We start from the raw sequence: 22850 nt of genomic DNA, 5'->3' as shown, positions 1-22850 counted from the left end.
TGCTCAGTTATCTAATAAAAAATTTGAGAAGCAATCATCGATTAATTGTGTAATATCGAATCATAGTGGTTAATTAATGTCTATTTTGGGCATCCCTCCAGGATTTCTTCATTAATTTGCTCATTGGCTCCTTTCGTTGTTCTGGGCGAGTTGGTTGTCCTGTGCTTCCCCCACTTGTTGATGGCCGAGAGCCTGAAAACTCATAATTATGGTTAGATAGATTTTTATTTATTTACCATTTCTTGGATTATTGTTAGTTTGATTATTCCGTCCTGGTGATGAAACTGTGCGAGGAGCTGATCCTAAAACATGTGACAGTTTGGTGTTTCTTTTAGGTTCTTACCATTGGTTTTGGGTTTTTCAGTTTGAGAAACGGGTCGGGAACGGCGAACATCCGGTATTTTAAAATCTAAATATACAACTACAAATTACAAGTTAGTTTAACGCATTGCTGACCATAATTTGCATTGTTTCTTTGTTGCAAAGCCGTGTAGGCAGTTACAGAAGTTTCTATTGCGTTATTATTTTGTTTCCCCTCGCGGTGAACTTCATCAATCGCTTTCTATAAGTATGGCTTATTTTGTTAAAATGATGTTTGAAGAGTAAAACTCACAGTGGCTCCGTTAGATGTCAACTGGATTCCTTTCTTGATAGATGAAGAAACATTATTTTCAGCAAGATCCTCTTGCATGTTTGCTCGTCTCTTCAAGGTTTGATACCATTGCAATGAGGAATACCCGTTGGGTTTGTGACGGAGTTTTTCAGGAAACTCTTCTCGAATGAATTTCACAAAAAACCTGTCCGCATCCTTCTTAAATTGCTTGTTGTTTCCGAGAAAAGTGATCAAGTCTGCGGCAGAAAGTTTGTCCGCTTCGTCTTTAATGAAGTCAAATGAAATATGACTGGGACGAGCTGAAAGTAGAATTTTGTAACCGAATGGCAACTTTGATATCACTCACTCCCAAGATAAAATTCGGTTGGATCGTACTCGTTGTCGTTCGAGTTTCTCTCAGCAGCATCAAGTGTTCCAGAATAAAGATTTGGTGCTGGATTGCTCTTTTTCTTATCCAGCTCTGGTTTCGGCTCAAACCCTTCATCTCTCAAATGATTTGTCTTTTTCGGAATCCGTCCAATTCCAGCAGGGACGCCATCACTCCAATTTCGAGGTTTGTTGATAGACTCGACTTTCTTTCCAGTTACTACAGTAGGTTTACAACCTGCAGATGAGTTTCCTATTTTATTTGAAATTGAACGTGGACGGTGATGTACGGCATTTCCTTGGATTTGTTTGTTGGTGGAGAGGAGTGATGGTGGTTCAACTTTTGACGATTGATATCCAGGCTTCTTTGTATTTGAGCCAAGAGGAGTACCCACGGTACTATTCTCTAGCTGTTCTGAGGCACTTTTCAATGCTTGATACCATTCGCGATAAGAATACAGGTAAGGTTTTTCTTTCTCTTTTCCAGGAAATTCGCGCTTGATGAATTTAGCAAATTTCTTTTCCGCTGCATTTTTAAATTGGTCATTCTTTTCGATAGTAGCCAGCAATTCACTCGGTGAGTCTTCATTCGAAGACTCATCATCCGAATCTCCAACAGCCAACACTTTCTCAGTTGATTTCCGTGTGTTTATTTGCAAAATTGATTCACGAGGTTGGAACGTGCTCTCCTTCTTTTCCAATCCATAATTTAGTTTCGAATCGGTATTTTTAGAATAATTGAAACCTGTAATATCAGTGTTTTTACCAATTTACAACAGTGGGAATACTTACGATCAACATTTTTTGAAGTATGATTATTATCCGATTCTTTAACAACCAACATTGTATTTGCAGTATCTGATTTCCGATTGTTCTGTTGTGAATATGATTTGCGTGGTTTGAACTTGCTCTCGTTTCTATCTAGTCCACTACATGTTTTCGAATTAGTAGAAAGAGTGAGACCTGTAATATCAGTGTTTTCACCAATGAACAACCGCGCGAATACTTACGACCAAAGTTTTTCGAAGGAGAATTGTTATCCGATTCTTTAGAAACTGCCTTTTTTTCAACAGTCTCTGACTTTCCAGAATTCTGCTGCAAGTGTGATATGCGCCGTTTTGGCAAAGTATCATCTTCATCCAATAATTCGAAAGGTTTCAAAGCCGGTGTCGGTGGTTTCTTGAGACCTGAGGTACTACTGTTTTTACCAATGGACGATTGAAAGAAAACTTACTGTCGTGATTTCCCGAGGAAGAATTGTTATTCAAATCTTCATCAGTGCGCTTTTTCTCCGCGGTTTTTGGTTTCCCCGCATACATTTTCGTATGTGACTTCTTTGGTTTGAAAAACATTTCATTCACGTCCAATCCACCAAGGGGTTTATAACGGGTTCGCTTTGAGCAATCAGGATTTTTCGGAATTGATCCATTTTCAGGGCTACTGTCATTTCCTTCGGCCAAGATCGCATTGAGGTTAAATGGGTCACCGAATGGCAAGGAAAACGCATCTGGCTCTTCTGAGTCTTCTTGATCATCGCTAAGAACCACATCCATATCAGCGCCTAAATTCAATTAAATTGATTATGTAATATGTGTGAAAGAGAATGTTGAAATAGCTCACGTTGAGTTTTCAATGGAGATGCGTCATAATCTTCGATTGGTGATTCTCCCTTTGGAGATTCAGATTTTTTGAAGTACTCTTGTGGGATAAAACTTTTTCGTTTTATCAGGCCCCCATCCACATCTGATTTACCAGATCGTTTTAACTCGGAAGTTGTTGAATACCTGATCTCTGGAACAGATTCCTTTTTAGCAAGGAACAACTTCAAGAAAACTCACCACCAAGATTCGAAGAAAGATTCGAAGAATTATGACTCGAGTTTTTATCAGGCAACATTTCCTTCGGTTTGGTTCCTGTTGATGGACCTGGCTTTTTTGGAACTGGGTTCAGTCCGGGATACATGATTTTTCCTGGAGTCACTTCCAAGTCGGAGAAGTCCAATGGATCTCCAACTTTGAAGGGCTTAATAAGGTTTACTGGGTTTCCTTCGTTTCCAGGTGTTTTATTAACTTCTGTTAGTTTGGCCATTTTCCGTGGAATTTCCTCATCATTATCATTGTTTTTGTCCATCTTAGCTTTCTTCTGATTCTCTCTTCGTGAATCAATAATTCTGACTATTTCGCTTGCATCGCTGCGAATGTCGGACTGAAGTGTGTCTTTCCCACATTTTGAAACAACGTCATAGGTTTTATTGAGATCCAGAAACATGAGAGGAGCGATGGCCACCAGTGGTATCAATTCTTTTAACGCAGTCTCTGTCTGAAAAAATTAATTCTTAAGGTTGATCGAATGCAACGTACCTTATATCCACAAACGACATGAGCGGTATACTCTTTCACTTTTTTGTTGATATCTGTTTCGTCCATTTCGAATATCCAAATAAGAGTTTAGATGAACATGAACTGAAAAAAGACACAAGATGATTATGAGAAAATGCTTGGTTTTTAAGACGCACATTCTGACTCGTTCGATCACCCTAGAAAAAAGAAAAGAAATTGATTTGATACTACCGGAAAAAAACTGTTTTTTGGGGAGGAGATAACAGTAGGGACAGCATGTATCCAATACCAAATTTCATGTAGATTCCAATTTTTAAATAAGAAAACCATGTCTTCTAGGGTCACTGAGATAAAAACATTTTCATGAAAAAAAAAACGAAAAATTCCATACATTTTGAAAATGTTCACATTGAAGGTGTTGAGCTGGAATTTTTTTGAACACAATAATGCTTAAAATAGTGTCTACAACAAATTCTATGTAGTTAAGTTTTCATACCTACAGTACTGGCCATAAAGAATGCGACACTTGCAGTTGTTAGTTGAAAATGGTCAACTTTGTGAGTGTGAAGTTGTCAATCGTTAAAAGTAAACAGCTCAAAAATCTGTCTTTTTAGCACTGAAAAATGGCAACAATTGCGAGAAATTTCTTTAATGATACATAACTTCTTAGGATATGCCCATACAAAAAAGTGATCAACTACAAAAATGAAGCTCTACTTGTGATCTGTATAGTCAATAAACAATCAATATTGTGAGGGAGACCGTGTCACACTCACAAAGTTGACCATTTTCAACTAAAAACTGCATGTGTCGCATTCTTTATAGCCAGTACTGTAACTACTTCAGGAAACGTTTTCGAAAAAGATCGATTTTTGATTTTCCCATGTACCGAGGTAATGGATCCGGCCAAAAAGTATCCCAATTTGCTAAAAACACTTGAAACAGTTTTTGATCAAAAGGATGGGTAAATCGGAGATGGCCAACTTTTTTCGGGTGCATATGGTCGATTCTCGATCGACTCGGAGAGTGCGTTTTAAAACGGAAAACTGGGAAGACAGGAGGTGAGAAGATGAATGAGGTGCGACCTTTCAAGAAAAGGGACACGAAAGAAAAATGAGGAAAAGGGGATTGTGCTTCGCGAGAAAATCGAGGCATTCATCATATCGAAAGATTCGGGAAAAAAGGAACCCAGTCAATTATAGTTCGCTGTGCCTTCTTCAATTTAAAAATGCGAAGAGTAAGATGTATGACTTTTACTCTTCTTCTTTTTACTGGAGCTCCTATTTTTATGTGAAAAGGGGGAAGGTTCTTTCTAAGTGTGTATACTGAACAAAATGTAGGGACGACTCGAATTTGGACATCGTTTTTGATTCGTGAATAACGGGAAGATGAGAAATTGGGTATACTGAGAAAAAAGCAAATGCACGAAACAACACCCACACTATAATCAGAACTGAAGAGGCGGGCCGGAAAATGCTCAAAAAACACTGCGATTCTTTCTGACCTGAAATGTGGTTGAAAAACGACAAAATTCCAATATCTGGAAGAAAGCAGTTGATGAATACATAATATTACAAAAGGAATATGTATTGGTTCTGATTTAGAAACAAAAAAATGAATGCGGAATATATAATATTACATTATACGATTCAAGTCACCTACAATATACCAATACCAGCAGCGTCTGCAAATGGAATCAGAAGAATCTCTTACGTTATTCACACCGTTCGTCACAAACATTATGAGCGATAAAACGTCCGATGTTGGTTTCCCACAGAAATAAATTCAAGATTTTCGGGAGGAAAAGGCAACATGGTAATTTAAAAAATTCATGAAACAACGCTTATACTGAGATTATAATCTAAAAAGGTGTTGATTGTGCTTCGCGATGAAATTGAAACATTCATCATACGAAAGATTTGGGAAAAAAAGTTACCCGGTCAATTATTGTTCAGACTGCCTCCGTTAATTTAAAAATTCGATTTTCTATCTTTCTTTTTACTGGAGCTCACATTTTTAGTGAAAAGACGGAAGGTTTTTTTAGTGTGTACAGTAGACACAAAGTAGGGACAACTCGAATTAAGGCTTTGTTTTTGATTCAGGAATGAAGGGAAGATAAGAAATTGGTTCACTCGCAAGGGAAGTTTTTGGCGACACGACTTTCAGACTATCTATAAATTTGGTTCTCGGTACGTTCGTCTACGAGAAGTTCATTTCTCTCCACAAAACCGGCTAAATGTATCTTTGAGCTGAGTTATGAGCTCCCAAACTTTTCATACGGTTAGGCTTTTTTACGTGGATTTTCAAATCGGCCGCATATATACCACTGCGCGGTTTCATTTGTGTTTCCTAGCTGTTCACCTGTGCTCCTACGTTGCAAAAATGAGAACATCTTTGACAGTATTCTATTGCCGATTTGGAATTCCATCTGAAAAGCCTAACCGTATGAAAGACTTGAGAGCCCATAACTCGGCTCAAAGAGACAGTCAGTCGATTTTGATGGCAGAAATGGACTCCCATTAGCCGAAAGTACATATGACCAAATTTGTAGATCGTGTGAAAGCCGCGCCTCCAAAGATTTCCCTTGAAAGAAAAATGTGAATGTACGAAACAACATCCCACCTAAACCAGAACTGAAAAGGCGGGCCGGGAAATGTCAAAAAAAAACCACTACGATTCTTTCTGACCTGAAATGTAGTTCAAAAACGACAACATTCCAACATCCGGAAGAAAACTCTGGGAGAATACAAAATGTTACAAAATTAATTTGTGTTGGTTCTGATTTCGAAACAGAAGAAAAAACCACCGCAGAATATATAAATTTAGATTTCACGATTTGAGTCACCTACAATATACCAATACGACCAGAGCATCTGCAGGTGGAATCAGAAGAATCTGAAACGTAGTGCACACCGTACGTCACAAACAATGTGAGCTATAAAACAACCGATGTTGGTTTCCCAGAGAAATAAATTCAAGAATTTTGGGAGGGAAAAGGGAATATGGAAATAAAAAAAGAAATTCACGAACGAGAGGGGCATATACTGAGAATATAATCGAAAAAAAGGAATTGCCAACGATGTGGAGGGCTTGTTCGGATTAATCTTTTCGTACGAAACATGCATGTTTTAAAACAATCTCCGTGATAGTAGGAATTTTTAGAATTAAGGCTTATAATAGAGATTTGGGTTGAAGAATCGAAACGTCACACAAAGAAGGCTTCGATGTTCAGAAAAATCCGAGGCGATTAGTCATCTAGAAGAAACTCTTTTGATTCCAGCTCAGATTTAGGGCAAAAAACTGAAAAAAAGGGATTTTGGGACAGATGACCTACGTCACGCATTCACGCTTCACACAATTCAGAGATTAACATAATATCTACAGAACAAGGGATGCAGAAACAAAAAGAGTTCTTTGAGCGGAAATGAGACTTTCCATGATGTGCAATGTGTTGTTGCAAAAAAGATCGGGAAGGAGCTCTGACGTAGGTGAGAATCAATTTCACTTATTGAAAACTCAAAGCAAACAAGATGTGACTCAAAATTAATGATAAAAAATTCTGAAGTTTCCTTTGTTACATAAAAGAGATACCCAAGCAGAATATGTATGAACTTTTTTGTAAACATGATGACACTAGTTGTTGTTGAAAACTTAATGAGTCAGTTTAAAAATTTTTTTTTTGAAAATTAAAAATTGTGTACTATATCCGTGACATTTGTGACAATGAAATGATTTGAGTTGATTTTACGAAAGATGAAACATTCAGCAAGCAAGATTTACATATGGTGTCCTTCAGTTAATGGCCTTGGTCGCTTGCTTGAACGTCGAAACTCTTGTCAGAAATATGATACTGCATATGAAAATAGATTTTACATAAACCAAACACGATACCGTACGACTCAAAGTCTTACGATTCAAAAAAAAAATAAATGCATAGCAATTTTCTACACTACTCCATAAATCCAGAACGAGAAACGGATATTGCTCGGTGGGTAGGAAAAGGAAGAGAGAAAAAACTGAGTCGTTCGACTTTTTTAGTGGTTAGATAATCATACCTTTTCTTTTTATACGTCGAGATGGGAAAAATGTTTGAAAAAATTCCTGATCTACAAACATGTAATTTGGAGAATTGAACACATAAAAAAGAAAAGTTATTTTCAACTTGTTGCGGGACTAAACATCTGAAAGTCTGGAAGAGTTGAAATTAATTTGAAGTACACATATCACAGGAACAATACAATTTTTTAAACTGAAAATCCAGGTGAAATTTGATTTTACAGTTACAACTCAACAAAAAATTTGTTTTTCAAATTCAAATGACCAACATCGTGTTCAATACAGTTGTTAAAAATCTCTCGTGCCCGGCAGAGTCCGGAGTTTCTGATATTATCTTCTTGTTTGATCTCGCAGTTGTAATGAAAAAAAAAGTTTTGTATTCTGAATTACTATATGGTTAGCATAAATGAAATGAAATTAACTAACTTTTCATTTTTCATTCAAAAGTATTATAAAAAACCTGTCCCGATTTCTTTTCTCATAACTCACTTTGAATAACAAAGATTTCTATTGCGTTTTTATACCAAATTGATCTTTATATGTATATTGGAAAGTCGCGATAGTGTGCAATGAATACAGTATCTTTTCTTGTGGCAGCTGGTGCGAAGTCATCTAATTGTTGCATAACCTGTGAGTTACACAGCTCACGTATGCAGATACTCTCTCCCTTCTTTTCGGACACCCAATTGTATATAAGTAGGTACCAAATTAATGTTGGAATAAAGCCCCATTTTTTTCATTGGATTTGAAAATTACAGTCCACGACAGTGAAACGAATGATTAATTTTAAAAACATTTCCAAGCTTTTTCAATTAGAATTTTTCCTCAACTAACTAAAAACCCTGATATAGTTTTCAAAATTCAAATACGAGGCATTGAAAACGTTTCTCGTTTTTTGCTAAAACGAAATAAAACAACATAGTATTTCCTATTTGTTTCTGGACCACCAATATTTCCTCCTCCTGTGGTTTTTGCTACGTCGCGACAGATCGAAAGATAGGTAGAAGGGGAGAGTGAGACGTAGAGAAAGTTAAGATAGCGAGAGGACCATCCGCAAGAACTCTCTGGTAGTTTGCTACAGGACACCAACCCTTTCGCGTAAGCATTTCTTCTTGCCCGAAAAATAATGAGAGAGATAGAAAGAGATCTAGAGAGAAGAGTGAGAAGATGTGCAAAGGGACTATAAACAATGGTGGTCTATCGTTTCGAACCTGCGAACGTTGCTTTGATTTTCCTAACCATTATTGAATTAGGTCCTACGGAGTATTATCAATGATTTTACGATTTTCATAAGTGAAAAATTCTGTTTTACTGTTTTACACCTTTGAGTAAACTTACTTACACGTTTCGAAGAACCATCGAGTCATAGGGACATTCCGTTATGATAATATTATTTTAGTTTTGCTCAGGTTATCATGTTCTTTAAATTGTTTTTCTGACTTAATTAGGAATCATCGTATATTATTCTGAATCGGCAATTCAAAACCATTCATATTGAGTATTTTCCAGGTTTTCTAATTCTCCATAGTTAAAAGTTTGCCTCTTTTAATTTACCTCTTGAACTGTTCTTATTCTTCTTTCGAATTTTGTGTTTAACCCCGTTTTTTCAGTTACTAGACTAGTCTGACTGATTTGGGCTCTGATAAACTTACGACGTCTAACGTAGGAAGTAGTATAACCAAATTCAGTTCAATTAACTGTTCAGTTAACTGGAACCACGGATTATAATTATCAAACTCCGGACAAACCTTATTTCGAATGTATTTATCTAAACACTATATGTAGCATTACAGTACCTCATTTATAAAATAGACATTTTTTTCGTATCTATGCTTTTTAGCAGACATACATTGCAAATAACCTAGCTTTCTTCTGCTTTCTTTTGGATTTGTTTGGTTAATTTTCACCCATCGTATGGCTTACAAATTCTCTTCTGCAGGCCATTCAATTTTTATATTTTAATTTCCAGAAAGAGACCTCTACACCTTCATTTCGGTTCCAATCATGAGATTCATTCCACATCCGACGAGATTGCTGATAAAGGTTAGGTTACCTATCAAAATTTTATCATGCTCACAAAATTTCAGAACAAAGAAACAAGAGCTCTCCAGAAGATAAGGATGGTGGAACACGAGTCATACTTAACCGATAGAACTGTCAAACCACTCAAAGTCACTCCGTAAGATTTTATCATTTGTCCGTGTCATGTTTATTTGATTTACAGATGCAGAACATCTGGTTGTAAATGCTCAACTACTGCTTGCAAAAACGTGAGAGCAAAACAGGAGTGCCCGGCCGATTGCAAGAAATCATGCAAAAATCAAAATTTCCGCCAAAACAGATATTGCCATTTCACCATAGTTGATGCTGGTGATATGGGAAAAGGCGTCATTGCAATCAGGGATATTCCAGAAGGAAGCTTCATCTGTGCTTACACAGGAGAAATCATCACTCAGAAGGTTCATGAGCAACGAGTGAAAGAATATGCCGAAGCGGGACAAGAACACGATTATATGTTCCAAGCCGGAGCATATTACATTGACCCCTTAAAGATCGGGAATGTCGCAAAGTATGTGAATCACAGCTGTTCTCCAAACATGGTTGCGATGCGGTGGAAAATAGACGGCATGGACAGACGATTCCGAGCTATCGGTTACTTCGCCGAGGAGTTCATTAAAGCTGGGACTCCACTAACTGTTAATTATCAATTCGACTATGACGAGTAAGCATGGTTTCTGAGAGTATCCGGTTGTCTATATTACTTTTGTTTTCAGAAATAGAAAGCCATGTCTGTGTCGTAGCAAAAACTGTTTGGGAAACATGGGAAAAGGTCCAAAGAAGGAGAAGAAAACGGTGGTCAAGATGACTCTGAATAAGAACAAAAAGGAGAGAAGGATCCGCAAGATCAACAGAAAGGGCCAATTCAAAAAATCTCCGAAAAACAGAACCAACTTCGGAAGAGCTCCTGTCAGGCAGCCAAACAATGAAGAAACGGACGAAAACAAAATCATTGTGTTGGAAAATGAACCTCACGAGTATCCGACTCAGTTTGAAGTAAGATATGAGTTTTTTAAAGTTTTCAATCACATTTATTCATTTTCAGAATGCTAAAATCCCTGTCTGTTTTGACCGCGTGCTTCCAGACAATCCAGCGGGTGTCGTCGAGTTTCAGTTCTCTTCGTTGTAAAACATTTGATAGTCTCGAATTCCTATTACCGGTTGTTCGAGTTCTCCAACATTTTCCAATTCCGGCTCGCACCTTTATTTTATGTCAAATTCTCATTTTCTTTTTCATATCACCGTTTCAGATATAGTGCTCTGTAACTAATATAGTGTACCTATCGTTTACCATGACATTTGCCGTGATCTGTAACTTTATAGGTTGTTTTAATTTTTTCTATTCCATGTAATTTCCGCTCAAAATTTGGTTTTTTTAATGTCAACTTTTGTTTTTTGAAAATGTTTGTAATTAAATACCGAAGTGTATCACCCAATAATGACTCAATTATTTCATTACTTCTAAAATCTCATCTATGTTAGTGTAGATGTATAGTCTAAGTCATAATGTTTATCAAAAGTTTTCTAATTTTCGCTTTCCGCAATTTTCAGACTTTTTCCGCCTTGAGGATATCGGTTTGAAAATTTTGTTCGAATTTACTGATATCTTTTGAGATTTGTTGCAGCAAAACTAAATTTAACACAAATAGTAACCAATTTCAAGGGCTTTCAGTAACAAAGTATACCAAAATCGTCATCTAAAAATTGAGTTTTTATTCAGCTTTCTGTTTTTTGGCATTTTTTCCGCTTTCTGTCTTTTGTCTTCCGCCAAAAACGTTTGCTTCCGCTAAAAACTTTTCAATTTCGCTTCCACTTTCCGCTTTCCGCCATTTCCAAAACCGCATTCCGCTTTACTCTGTTAATTTCTCCAGCAATTTTTCGTATTTTTTTTCTCTTAACACAGTGACCTATCTTTTAACCCAGTGACCTATCGATTTGACCTATTGGCTCTCTTCGTTGGCAATCTCCTTGTCGACGTGCACGTAAGAAGATACAATTTTTTACCATGGTCTTACTGTTCTCACTACTCTTACTGCCCTCTGACTTGGGAGTAGTCTCTCCTTCTCTAAGGGACTCTATCGCATTCTCGGGCCATTCTCGGCTGTCAGGTTGTGTGTAGGAGAAACGGTGTCGTTGCGTATGGTACATTGCGTATGTGACGTTTCATACGTTCGCCTCTTTTTTCTCATCCCCTCCGGGTATTATGTAGTCTCTCGTAGTCAATGAGCGAACTCTCCCAGACCTGGCCTGGCCCTTCGTCTACATCTACTCACAGGGTTCGATAAAACGAAAGACAATAATAATAGATACATAAGTAATAAAAAGAAAAGTGTTTTGCACAGAATACACTCCTAGAAAAATAAATGAACAGAAATTGGGAATGTTTTAGCGCCACGCTCAGAATAAATTGCTAAGTCATACAAGTTACAAAAGAAAAGAAACATTGCGAATTGTAAAAAATTGGTTATCGACACATAGTTTTTCAGAAACAAGGTTCAGGTTGGAATATGAAGTTGAATCACCCGACAAATTGGATGTCCAGTCGAGCTGCTCTATCTCTCAACAATCAGCAAAATATTGTGTTGAAATTGAATATGAAAAAGTAACAGATAATTCACTTGTTACCTACTGCATCTAAACCGAAAAAAATGATATAAAATCATAAAGAGATGGGATTTGAAATTTGGTGTACAGAATTCATATGTTTCACATTTTCATCAGGTTTCACCGGTTATGTGTTCTGTGAAGTGAATTACCAATTACCTGTGCACCAAATTACGGATTTAACCATGTTATCACGTTTTTTTCCGTCACGTTGTATTTATTTTTTAAATACAATTGCTCATATTTTGATTATGAAAGAACCTTATGTTCAGCCCCAACAGCTGCTAGAAGCGAGCGTTTGGATAGGCATTAGACTCCACCTATTATTGCGTATCCTTTATTGCGTATCAGAAGAAAACGTTTGACTGTCACTCTACCGTCTTCTTTCCAAAAAACACCTCTCATCATTTAATACTCTGTGTTTCACTTTCTACATTGATAGCCTATAGACCTTCTGAGAGCGTTCCGTTGATTGATTACACTCGACTGTTCACAAGTAAGTACCGAAACATCACAATGATAAAATCGTTGCATTGTATCTTATTAAAAATGAACTTTATAAGAGTGAAACTATTGTTTCCCTGCGCTTATCATAATTTTCTACCGCTTTCTGTTATCAGACAGCGTTGAAAAACGACTTTTCTATTTCTCTTTAGGAAAAACATATTGCTGATATAGGTTTTTACTTTAAAACAGTCGTTCACAATTTTTCATCCTTTTCTTATATATTGGTAAGATCGTTTTTTATTTCAACGAGTATTTATAATTTTAATGTTTGATACTATAGGAAAAAAACTGAATCGGAAGTTTTTATACAGTCACAAAAAACATAACATCTTAAATTAGTCATACTAGTCTATTGAACCTTTTTTGCTGTTCCTACACGCACGTGTACCACTTTCTCTTTTCCCGGACACTCTCTCCTCCACATAATGTGCTATGCAATATCCGATAAGGTCCTTAGTTTAGAACGTCAGCAAAAGGAGAGAAAAACAATACACAGAGACGATTAGCACCTCCTCCCCTCCCCAATTATTTAACGAGACTGTTTGACACCATCTAAGATTTCCTCGAACGCTGTCTACAAGTCATCGGTCCTATCGCGTTTTGTTTTTCTTGAAATATTCAACTTTGAGAGTATGCCATGGTATCACGGATTGTCCCACTGAGTAAATTTTTAATAGATCGTACAGATCAAGAGTAAAGATCCATGTTTCTAGTTGATGACGTTTTTGTACAAACACTTCATAGAGAGTTATGGTCATTTTAAGACAAAAGCTCAGACACCACCATTTTATATTGTCGATACGTAACTTACTGAGAGTTTAAGTCATGTCACAGGTCTCGTGAGCAAATTTTGAATTTCTGTGGTTACTCCAAAAGCTCTTTTCCGACTTGTTTAGTCCGTTTTTGCTGGTAGTTTCTACCACTCAAAAAAGTTTTTTGCCAAATTGTAGAAAACAACTGGAAGAGTTAATGCATGCTAGGCCGTCTATAACAGTCAACGTCGGAAAAGATGTCATATTCTGCCATTTGAGATGAGACTCTCCGACTCTGAGAGCGTTTTTTATTAAAGTCGAACGAATTGTTCCACAAAGTGAATTTTTCATGAATACATTTAGTAAATCAAAAATAAATTTACATTTTTGTAGTTGACCACTTTTTTGTGCTTGCATTTGCAAGAGACTCGCTTTCAAAGAAATTACTTGTCGATACAAATCTTGCTAGAGATTGTCCCATTCTAGAACAATCCGTGAAACCATGGCACACTCCGTGGGACACTTTCAACTGAAAAAGACAAACCATGATATCTTTTTGGCTGGTTCTGTGATTTCTTTTCCTGAACTTTCCTATTTCTTAATACTGTTAGATCTTTTTTAATTTATTTAGCAAGTTTCAACTTTCATGACAACAAACCAGATGCCTTGCTTGAAATTTTCGACATATAGATTAGTCAGATCCAATTGTTCATTTAATAACATTGAGACTTCAGTTCTGCTTCGAACGTACCTAGCGAGCAATTTTAAACTAGATATAATTCACTCAAATGAACACGACCTGAGACGGGTCCATAGGTTAGAGTGTGTGACATTGAACCCTTTCCCTATAAAATTGTTGCTGACAAAAAATCGGTTTTTTTCGTCATCTAACTGCAATTAGCCTTTACGTTTTGAACTGTATTTTCCGTAACATTCTACACTCCAAAAAGAGTTAATGATACGGTTTTTTTTATATTTCATCAATTCTCTCGATACTTCTCAGGACTATCTTTATTTATTGGTTTCTTGTCTTACTTGTTTCATATCGCAAAATTTTTATCAGTTTAAAGTCATCCGGTTTCGGATTGATAGTTCCTACAAGAAACCTAGTTTTTTAAATACATTTTTTTGGTTTTGAATTCAATCTTGTTTTTTTTGTAGTTTTGATCATGTTTCAATTGTTTTTTTCCCATTTTCTTTTTTTCTGCCCTATGGCAACACATTACTTTTCCATCATAAGCTGATACTTTTTGAAATATCCGCAATTTTTTTCGTTTCTATATCATCATACTTCGCGTTTTCAGTTTTAACAATGTTTTTTTCAGATACATATCCACTATCTATCACCAATCAAGCACAATGTCGTCTACCCGTCCAATGAGAGCCGTTAACAAGAAAGTCGTGTCATACAACGACAATCTCTATGATGAAGATGGCGATGCCAACAATGTCTTCCCAAAGCCTCTCCCAGTCCCCGACATGGTAATTTTTGCTCAGACAAATTCATTAGTGTATAATCTAAGAATATCACATCTAATTTTCAGAATGATTTAACAAAAGAAGCAAAAAAGATCAGGATGTCACTACACCCATCGTATATTATCCCCGACGAAGATAAACTTTTTGTCAAAGCGTAAGTTTGTTTCAGTTAACAGTAGTTAAATTCAATTTATTTTTGCAGGTGCGAAATAAGAGGCTGCAAGTGTTCTACAGAGGCATGCCCCAACGTGGCAAAAAAGTTGGAGTGCCCAAAACATTGCAAGCGGGGATGCCGAAATCAAAATTTTCGCCGAAACACCTGCGTGGACTTGGTGGTCGCCGACGCTGGAGACAAGGGAAGCGGTGTCTACGCTCTCGAAGAACTCAAGAAAGGCCGCTTCCTCTGCGCCTATTTTGGAGATCTTATCTCTCCTGACGAGAGAAATCGAAGAAAAGAGCTCTACAAGGATGAAGGCCTGCCACATGATTATACCTTTCAAGCCGGAAGTTTTTTTATCGACCCAACGAAAAGAGGGAATATCGCCAAATATGCCAACCACAGCTGCATACCCAATATGGTGGCCATCACCTACAAATTAGATGGCCACCATAAAAACCTGATGGTGATAGGATATTTTGCGGCTCGCAACATTGGTATTGGCGAGGAACTCACAGTTGCATACAACTTTGACTATGATCCGTAAGTGTTTTTAGTGTTTTTTTTGTTTATTTGATGTTTTTCAGAGAAAATAGCCAAATTTGTCTGTGCGGCGCCACGTCGTGCAACGGCTTCATGGGAAAAGGCCCAAAGAAAGAGGATATGGTGGCCGAAATCCCAGTTAGGGTGCCTTTTAAGAAGACTGGAGTGATTGGAAGAGTGAGGAATACTAAGAATGTCTTCAAAAGACAAGAAGTGCCGAAGCAAGCAAACCAGCCCAGAATAGAAGCACTCGAAAACGATGAAAATAATGTGGATGCTGCCAGAAACGGAGGAAACGAACAAATTGTTGTTCAGCATGTAGATCATTTGGATCAAGAAGAGGAACTGAGGGAACAAATCGCTATTCTGGGGCCGGAACGACGTACTCGCTCCTACACGAATGATGTAATGAAGGTAAAGAATTTTGTTTTGTTTTTTTTTAAAACTTTTATTCTTCAATTTCAGAAGCTGCAGTAACCGAACCTAGTTCAACACCAGCAACTCTTCTTTCCATGGTATGAATTGGAAAACATCATCCAAAAATGTCCTTTTCGAGTCTTTAAAATTTTCAGCTCTATCCTTTTGGTTTTCTGCGAATTTTGAAATATCTGGGCTTTTGCAAAAAAAGCTGCAAATTTTTTTTCTAAATTTTTGACCGAAAATTCCAAAAATTCGAAAAACAACTTTCAACACAAGATTAGAGAAATTCTCAGAAAAATACTATTTTTGCTTCTTGATATTGCTCCCTCAACATTTTTCTATTTAACATCCGAGGCTGCGCCGTATTGTCTGAAATTTCTCTTCTTATCCATTCCTTTACTCTTCTGATCACTCAATGATTGCCCTCACTGAAACTTTCCCAGACGATTCTATTCCCTCCTCTCTCTTCTCGTCCTCCGATTTATCCATTATCCGATTCGACCGTAAAACCTCAATTCACTCTGAACGTCGAAGCGATGGTGTTGACATTCTTTAAAAAACCTACTCTCTGGCCATTACCCACCTAGACAGTAACCTTGACTTCCATTATCCTTCTCAGTTATATGAAGTTGTAGCATGTCATCTTCCTCCACCCATAGATTCTCCCATATCACCCTATTCTTGGTCTATCGTCTCCCGATGCTTCTATTCTCCAAACCGACTCCCATCTCGACGCTTACCTCCCGTTCCTTATGGGTGATTTCAACCTTCCTCCCGTTCCCTGGTATACCCCTACCTCTCCCATTTACACAAATTCTCTAATGTCATTATTTTCAAAAATGTAACCCAAAATGTAACTTTCCCTACCCGCATCACTGATACCTCTTCCAATACTTTTTATCTTTTCATGTCGTTCAATGATCTTCCAATTCATAGCCTCTCTTGCCATCCCCATCTTCTAAGCTCCTCAACTAAGTTTCTTAACATTTTTATTCTTGTTTTCAAATTTAAGTCTACATGTATGTTTGTACAATTTAGTTTCATTGTTACCTGGTACAAATCTTTTTCCTTTTTTTTGTAGTATGTTTCCGCTTTTAGTCTATATTATGCTTTTGATCTCCAATTTCATTTTGTCATGTTATCTTACTTATTTGTTCCAGTTTTTTGTTTGCCGTCTGTTGACCCTCATTACTTTTGAAACGTTTGTTCATTGAGTTTTCTAGAAATTTATAATAGCATAATAAACTTTTTTTTAATTTATCAAAAGTTTAAAAACACCCATGAAACATAATAAATACACTTAAAACTGTCACGACCTCATGTTAAAGACAAGAATGTCCATTGTATCTTGTAAATTGTGACAGGCCACGTTTCCGAGGAGATATCTTATTGACAGCTGCTGGCCTTCATTTGTTGTGTCAATTACTGTTTTTGTTCAATTCGATGTTTTCTGAATGCAATACTACTAAACCCTAACAAATATTTTTGCACTAATTACGAACTTTCAGAACTTTTACAGAATGAAAAAATCTTCTTCCCAACATTTTGATACTCATTCAGTTAGACTCTTTCATAAAGATGTCTTACTGCAGAAATTAAAACTTCTATTCAATTTATTAAATGTTTTCCATTTTATTTTTTATAGCTCAATGTTAATAAACTGGTAACTTGTACATTTTTTATAAGAAAACCGGAACTTCCGGAATTTTATTACTTTGTCTTTGAATAAATATTTTCTAAATAAATCGTCTGCGTACAGATATATTAAAATTCTGAGATAGTCTGAAACGTGTGATTGAACAGCGTTATGTAGTTAACCACATCTAAACATACCGGATTAATGAAACAATTGAGGGGATAATTGACACCTTTGAAACATACTTACGGCAAATATCAAAACGTTGTATGCAAACAAGGGAGAAGGGGGTCCCTCATCGTTCTACCAGATGGTCCTTCCTGCCACATCACGTAGGAGGCCCCGCCCACTTGTAGAGGATGCAGTCTCATTCTTACCTTCGTGGTTACTAATCTTTATACTTCTTGATTCTATTTCCAATTCTGAGAAAAATGACTAATGTTTCTAAAATTTCAAAAGTTACCCTCAAAACTGCACCATTGGTAAGCTGCATCAAACGCGTTGATTATTAATTTACTAGTATCCCACAATTCAGACAACTTTTGGAAAGTTTCACTCCCATTTCAAGTGCAAATTTCATCCCACCTGTGATATCAAAAGATTAAAAACTGAAAGAGTTCCCCTGTAAGTTAATATACAGCTATTCATGTTTTAACTTCTGAGTTTTAGATGCGAAAAATTAGGATGTCGTTGTAATGACAACTCTTGTGAAAATTTCGCTGCCAAAATCGAGTGCAGAGCCAACTGCAGTGAACAGTGTGAGAATCAAAGGATTCGCCAAAATGTGTGCGCAAACATTGAAGTGAAACAATCTGTGGACACAGGAAACGGACTTTTCGCAAAGGAAGACATCAATAGAGGCGATCAAATTTGCATTTATGCTGGGCCAATAATCCCAAAGAAAGAACATGAAAAAAGAGTTTTGAAGTATGTGGAGAAAAACTATTCTGATTTCTATGCCTATAAAGTTGGAGATTTGTTCGTTGATCCAACGGAAAGCGGAAACTTGGCAAGATTTGCCAATCACTCATGTTCTCCAAACATGGTGGCAGAAAGGTGGCAAATCGATAAAAGATTCGAAGGCTATAGAACTATCGTCTTCATTGCCAAACGCCCCATTCGTGAAGGAGATGAACTTACTGTTCACTATGGCGAGAATATGTAAGAAAATCTTCAATAGTTTTCGTATTTCATTTTCAAATTTTCAGAAATATCTCACAAGAATGCCGATGCGGAGAAGACCATTGTTCTGGATGGATTGGACAAAAGAAAGAAGAGCCGGCCGCTACCAAAAAACCACAAACAAAAAGAGCACCAAAAAGGCGTGCTCCTCCGGTCATGGTAGACGTCGTGGTCAGGGAACCGACGCTTACCGCCGAGCAAGAGGCAGATTTAGAAAACTATCGCCACGAATGGAGTCTTAGTAGAACCCAGACAAAGTTTTACAAATCATCGTACAATGCATGGTAGGTTATATTTCATTTTTTATTAGTTGAGATTCAGTAGTTAGCCTATTAATGATGATTTTTAGAATCTCCACAAAATTCGGAATTTATCGTTTCTAGTGTCATCATCTCCGTTTGTTTGTCCAGTGCAATTTTTTAAAGATCTCTTTTTTCTTTTTGGTATCCTCTCTTCAAATAATTTTGTTTTCCAATATATTCTTCAAATTTGACCTGCCCTTTTCAAAATTGAAATTTTTTTGTATTTATTTGTTATGTTTTAGTATCTTTTTATAGTTTTTATAATGAGTTATGTTGTTACATGTATTCAGGTTCTCCTGTTTTGCCGTTTTACTTTTTACTTCAATAATATAAATTTTTCTGTATTAAAATTTTGTACACTGTGATTGAAAAATTGAATGAATTTTGCCAATGGTAATTCTTCGTCGGCTTTAAAGTAGATTCAATGGTATTTTGTATGAAAACAACGCTGAAATTCGTTGTCAGTGGTGACTAGAAAACAGTTTCCTCAAATTTGTCATTTTCAAAATTGACTTCCGACTTTCGCTTTCGGAATCCAACTTCAGTCTTCCGATTTTCGACTTCCGTTTTGAAAATGTTGCTTCCGATTTCCTTCATCAGACTTCCGTTTTCAAAATATTTCTTCCGATCTCCCTTTTGGAAAATTTTACTCCCGCACAGCTCTGATAGAGAGCTAGAAAATTGAACAGATGTGTACAGCCTGTAATGAACAGCCATAAAAACATCATCCAGTAAAGGGGGATTAGTGAGTCAAGGTGTCGCAAATAGATCTCACCTACAATTTCGGAATAGATCAAAATGGTGTTCAATCAATGACTGTCATCGGACTATTTGAGTGTCCTTTATTGTTAGTTTTTTGTAAAACCTTCTTGCCTCATGGGGACTCCTCCCACTTTATCTGGAAACATCTTAAACATTAATACGTGATTCATACCTGATCAACAATTTACTGTTTTCTTGCTACCTATTTCGAGCAATATGACTGACGCTATCTCAAAGCCTGTTCCAACAGTTCAAAAGAATTCAAAGGTAAGCTGCGTTAAAACGCGTTTTGATTACAATTCATTAATAATTTAGTTCTCATCATTCGGAAAGTTCAACACAAACATCAAATGCTCCTTTGACAAGAAACATTTCAAAAAAATGGTGAAAATCGATCTCAACAAGTAAGATTATATGAACCTTTTTGATGTTCTAATCTCTGAATTTTAGATGTGTAGACGTCAATTGTCTTTGTAAGGACAACAACTGTGTGAATGTCGGCACAAGACAGGAATGTCCGGCAGATTGTCGCCCTGGCTGTCAAAACCAAAAGATCCGTAAAAACGAGCATGCTCACATCGAAGTGAAAACTACGGTGGATAGAGGAAATGGACTTTATGCAAAGGAGTTTATCGAACAAGGAAAGCTTGTTACGGTGTACTGCGGACCGGTCATCCCAAAAAAGAGTATAATAGGAGAAGAGACGGCTACCTCGTTGAAAACATTTTGGATTTCTATGGGACGAGAGGGGGAGATTTTATTATTGATCCCACAAAACGTGGAAATTTGGCTCGTTTTGCCAACCACTCTTGTGCCCCGAACATGAGGCCCAAAAGTGGCAAGTTTGCGGGATGTTTAAGAACTATGAAGCAGTAGTCTTAGTTGCTCTGGATAATATCCCGGCCGGAACGGAGCTTACCTTCGATTACGGCTCCGACAGGTAAAAATTATGTTTTGTATACCAATAGTTCTAAATTTACAGAGATGAGCGACAGCCGTGTCGTTGTGGAGCAACTCTCTGCTCCGGCTGGATTGGAGAAAAGCCGCAGATCCAACCATCAGAAGACGGAACACTGCACCGAAACTTCCAAAGCTGGAGACGAAGGCAAAGCGTGTGTTGACCACAGAACAAGAAAAACTAGTAGACGATTTTCGTAAAAACGACAAGCCGTCAAGAAGCGCCCTGAAACAATTTATTGATTTATTACTTAATTTTTAAACATGAAAATGTTTGGACTTTTTTATTGTAAAATTTTTCTTCTGTAAATAAAATGGTGACATTATTATTGGGATGTTACTCTAACAACATTAGTGACAACACAGTTCCGTGAATGTGGGAAGGTTGGAAACAGTTTTCTACCATGACTACACTGTGTCAACAGTTATGTAACACATACTCTATACAATTTTTCCGGATAATTGTATAACAATCATATTCCCACAGCAAAGGGGTAATATTTTCTTCAGATGACAACAAGAAAGAAATGATGAAGTGGTAATCAACATCACAGTTTGGGAAAATCTCAACACTAATGAGTGTTTTAATTACCATATTGATCTAAAATTTGATGAACCTTGTCGTCTTGGAATGTGCTGTGGGAAGACTTATTCGAAAACAAAATAGACTTATTGTTTCATTTCCCTTCAACATGTTATGCGTTTATCATCTGAATAATGTCATTGTTTTTTATCATCGTATCGCTCTCTCCACTTTCTTTTTTGAAAACCCCAGTATACGTAACTTCTCTGATTATCTTTCTTTCTTCCTCATATTGCCTTTGCATACTGTCATTGCGACGTAGACAAGTGTAGATAGGAAACGTCTGCTCTGAACCGTTAGCAATAAAACAGCTGTCTCATCAATTGAGATAGAGAAGAATAAGACGTTTTGGGAAGGTATGGAGGAAGGAATAGGTGGAAGAAAGGATGGGTGGGTTAGATGTGGTTGCAATGTGTTTGCTCGTCTAAAGCTCAAGCATATCTAAATTTTCATTTTGTGGTTTAAGAGCTATATTTTTTTTTGTATTTTTTCAACAAGGTGCAACTTTATAAGTTCAACTTGTGTTATACTTCCCGAATCAGATTTCGTAGTTTGGAATCTAGCCCTTTTACAGGACTTCTGGAAAACTTGTGTGTTTATGACTCTATTTCGTTCTTGGAAAATTCTTGACTACACTGTCTAACCCAATCCATATGTTTTCTTCGTTCTTTCACTCAAATCTTCATAAGAGATCCATAGATTTTTCCTATTATCTCATTAACCTATCGATTTGACCCAATGACTCTGCTCATTTGTATTGGCCCTCGTTTGCCACGTTGGCTTGTTCAACGTCTTTTCTGTTTGCCTCTTACATTTGTGTAGTCTCTCAGGTTGGTCCCTCCAATCGAATATCGTGTGTGGGAAGAACGTTGAGAGGGCAGAGACATGAGAGATGGAACTGTCTGAAGACAAGTTTGGTCAAAAACAGTTTTGAATGAACATCAAAATGTGATATACTTGAGAGAAAACAAGCTAGAATAACCTGTTTCTAGCAAATTTCTAGTTTACGAATTTCTAGCAAAACGCAATACTAAGGATGCTTCGGTGGGAAAAAACTCTCAGAATGATCACGTTGATTTCTAAAACACATATAACGTAGCACAGATATTCAAAGATGTGTGCAGCTAAAAATTTCGAAAATTTTAAAAGTCGGAAATATAATTATTATTATGGGCAATTCCGGAAGTTTCGGAAACTTGATTTTTTCAAGTTTTTCCTAGTCAAGCTCAATAAATAAGCAGTAAAAACTAAAAATTCAGTTATTTTTGTCACAGGTGTGACGTTTTGACACCGTTCACAGTGGTTTTGCTAAGTTTTTCAAAGAAAATTTCTCGGAAATCGGAAATTTCAGAAAATTCCGACGCAGAGAAGACGCAATTATAGAACATTCGGCATTTCCGATTTTCATTTCGCACACCCTGCAGATAATTTAGAGTTCATCCGAATACTGAAAGTTCAAGTCGCATTTTTTGATTGAGTTCCAGAGAAGATATGTCTTTCAAAAGTTTGATTTTTTATCTAGTCTTGATGTTCA

General features: G+C 36.8%; 4 protein-coding genes across 4 annotated transcripts; 3 read left to right on the top strand and 1 right to left on the bottom strand.

The window, feature by feature from the left end:
* Nucleotides 1–73: 73 nt before the first annotated feature.
* Nucleotides 74–3405, bottom strand: GCK72_024838 (uncharacterized protein; the record flags this gene model as incomplete). Its single annotated transcript, XM_053736079.1, has 11 exons — nucleotides 74–192; nucleotides 237–302; nucleotides 457–562; nucleotides 614–912; nucleotides 960–1724; nucleotides 1772–1942; nucleotides 1990–2166; nucleotides 2214–2540; nucleotides 2600–2770; nucleotides 2818–3298; nucleotides 3355–3405. 11 exons carry the CDS (start codon nucleotides 3403–3405, stop codon nucleotides 74–76), a joined length of 2733 nt encoding a protein of 910 aa, XP_053579645.1.
* A 5973-nt stretch (nucleotides 3406–9378) lies between these two features.
* Nucleotides 9379–10561, top strand: GCK72_024837 (uncharacterized protein; the record flags this gene model as incomplete). Its single annotated transcript, XM_053736078.1, has 5 exons — nucleotides 9379–9417; nucleotides 9462–9553; nucleotides 9599–10096; nucleotides 10149–10428; nucleotides 10478–10561. 5 exons carry the CDS (start codon nucleotides 9379–9381, stop codon nucleotides 10559–10561), a joined length of 993 nt encoding a protein of 330 aa, XP_053579644.1.
* Nucleotides 10562–14654: 4093 nt separating this feature from the next.
* GCK72_024836 (uncharacterized protein) lies at nucleotides 14655–19000 on the top strand (the record flags this gene model as incomplete). The annotated part of the gene is made up of 7 exons (XM_053736077.1): nucleotides 14655–14777; nucleotides 14840–14928; nucleotides 14977–15474; nucleotides 15519–15888; nucleotides 18066–18154; nucleotides 18200–18691; nucleotides 18739–19000. 7 exons carry the CDS (start codon nucleotides 14655–14657, stop codon nucleotides 18998–19000), a joined length of 1923 nt encoding a protein of 640 aa, XP_053579643.1.
* Nucleotides 19001–19992: 992 nt separating this feature from the next.
* GCK72_024835 (uncharacterized protein) lies at nucleotides 19993–20934 on the top strand (the record flags this gene model as incomplete). Its single annotated transcript, XM_053736076.1, has 4 exons — nucleotides 19993–20043; nucleotides 20092–20180; nucleotides 20227–20462; nucleotides 20759–20934. The coding sequence occupies 4 exons, from the start codon at nucleotides 19993–19995 to the stop codon at nucleotides 20932–20934; spliced, it is 552 nt and encodes a 183-aa protein (XP_053579642.1).
* Nucleotides 20935–22850: the final 1916 nt, after the last annotated feature.

This window comes from Caenorhabditis remanei, chromosome X (genome assembly GCF_010183535.1).
Source record: "Caenorhabditis remanei strain PX506 chromosome X, whole genome shotgun sequence".
Lineage (NCBI taxonomy): Eukaryota > Metazoa > Nematoda > Chromadorea > Rhabditida > Rhabditidae > Caenorhabditis > Caenorhabditis remanei.
The sequence above is the reverse complement of the archived record's forward strand: the minus strand, read 5'-3'. Positions and strand labels throughout refer to the sequence as shown.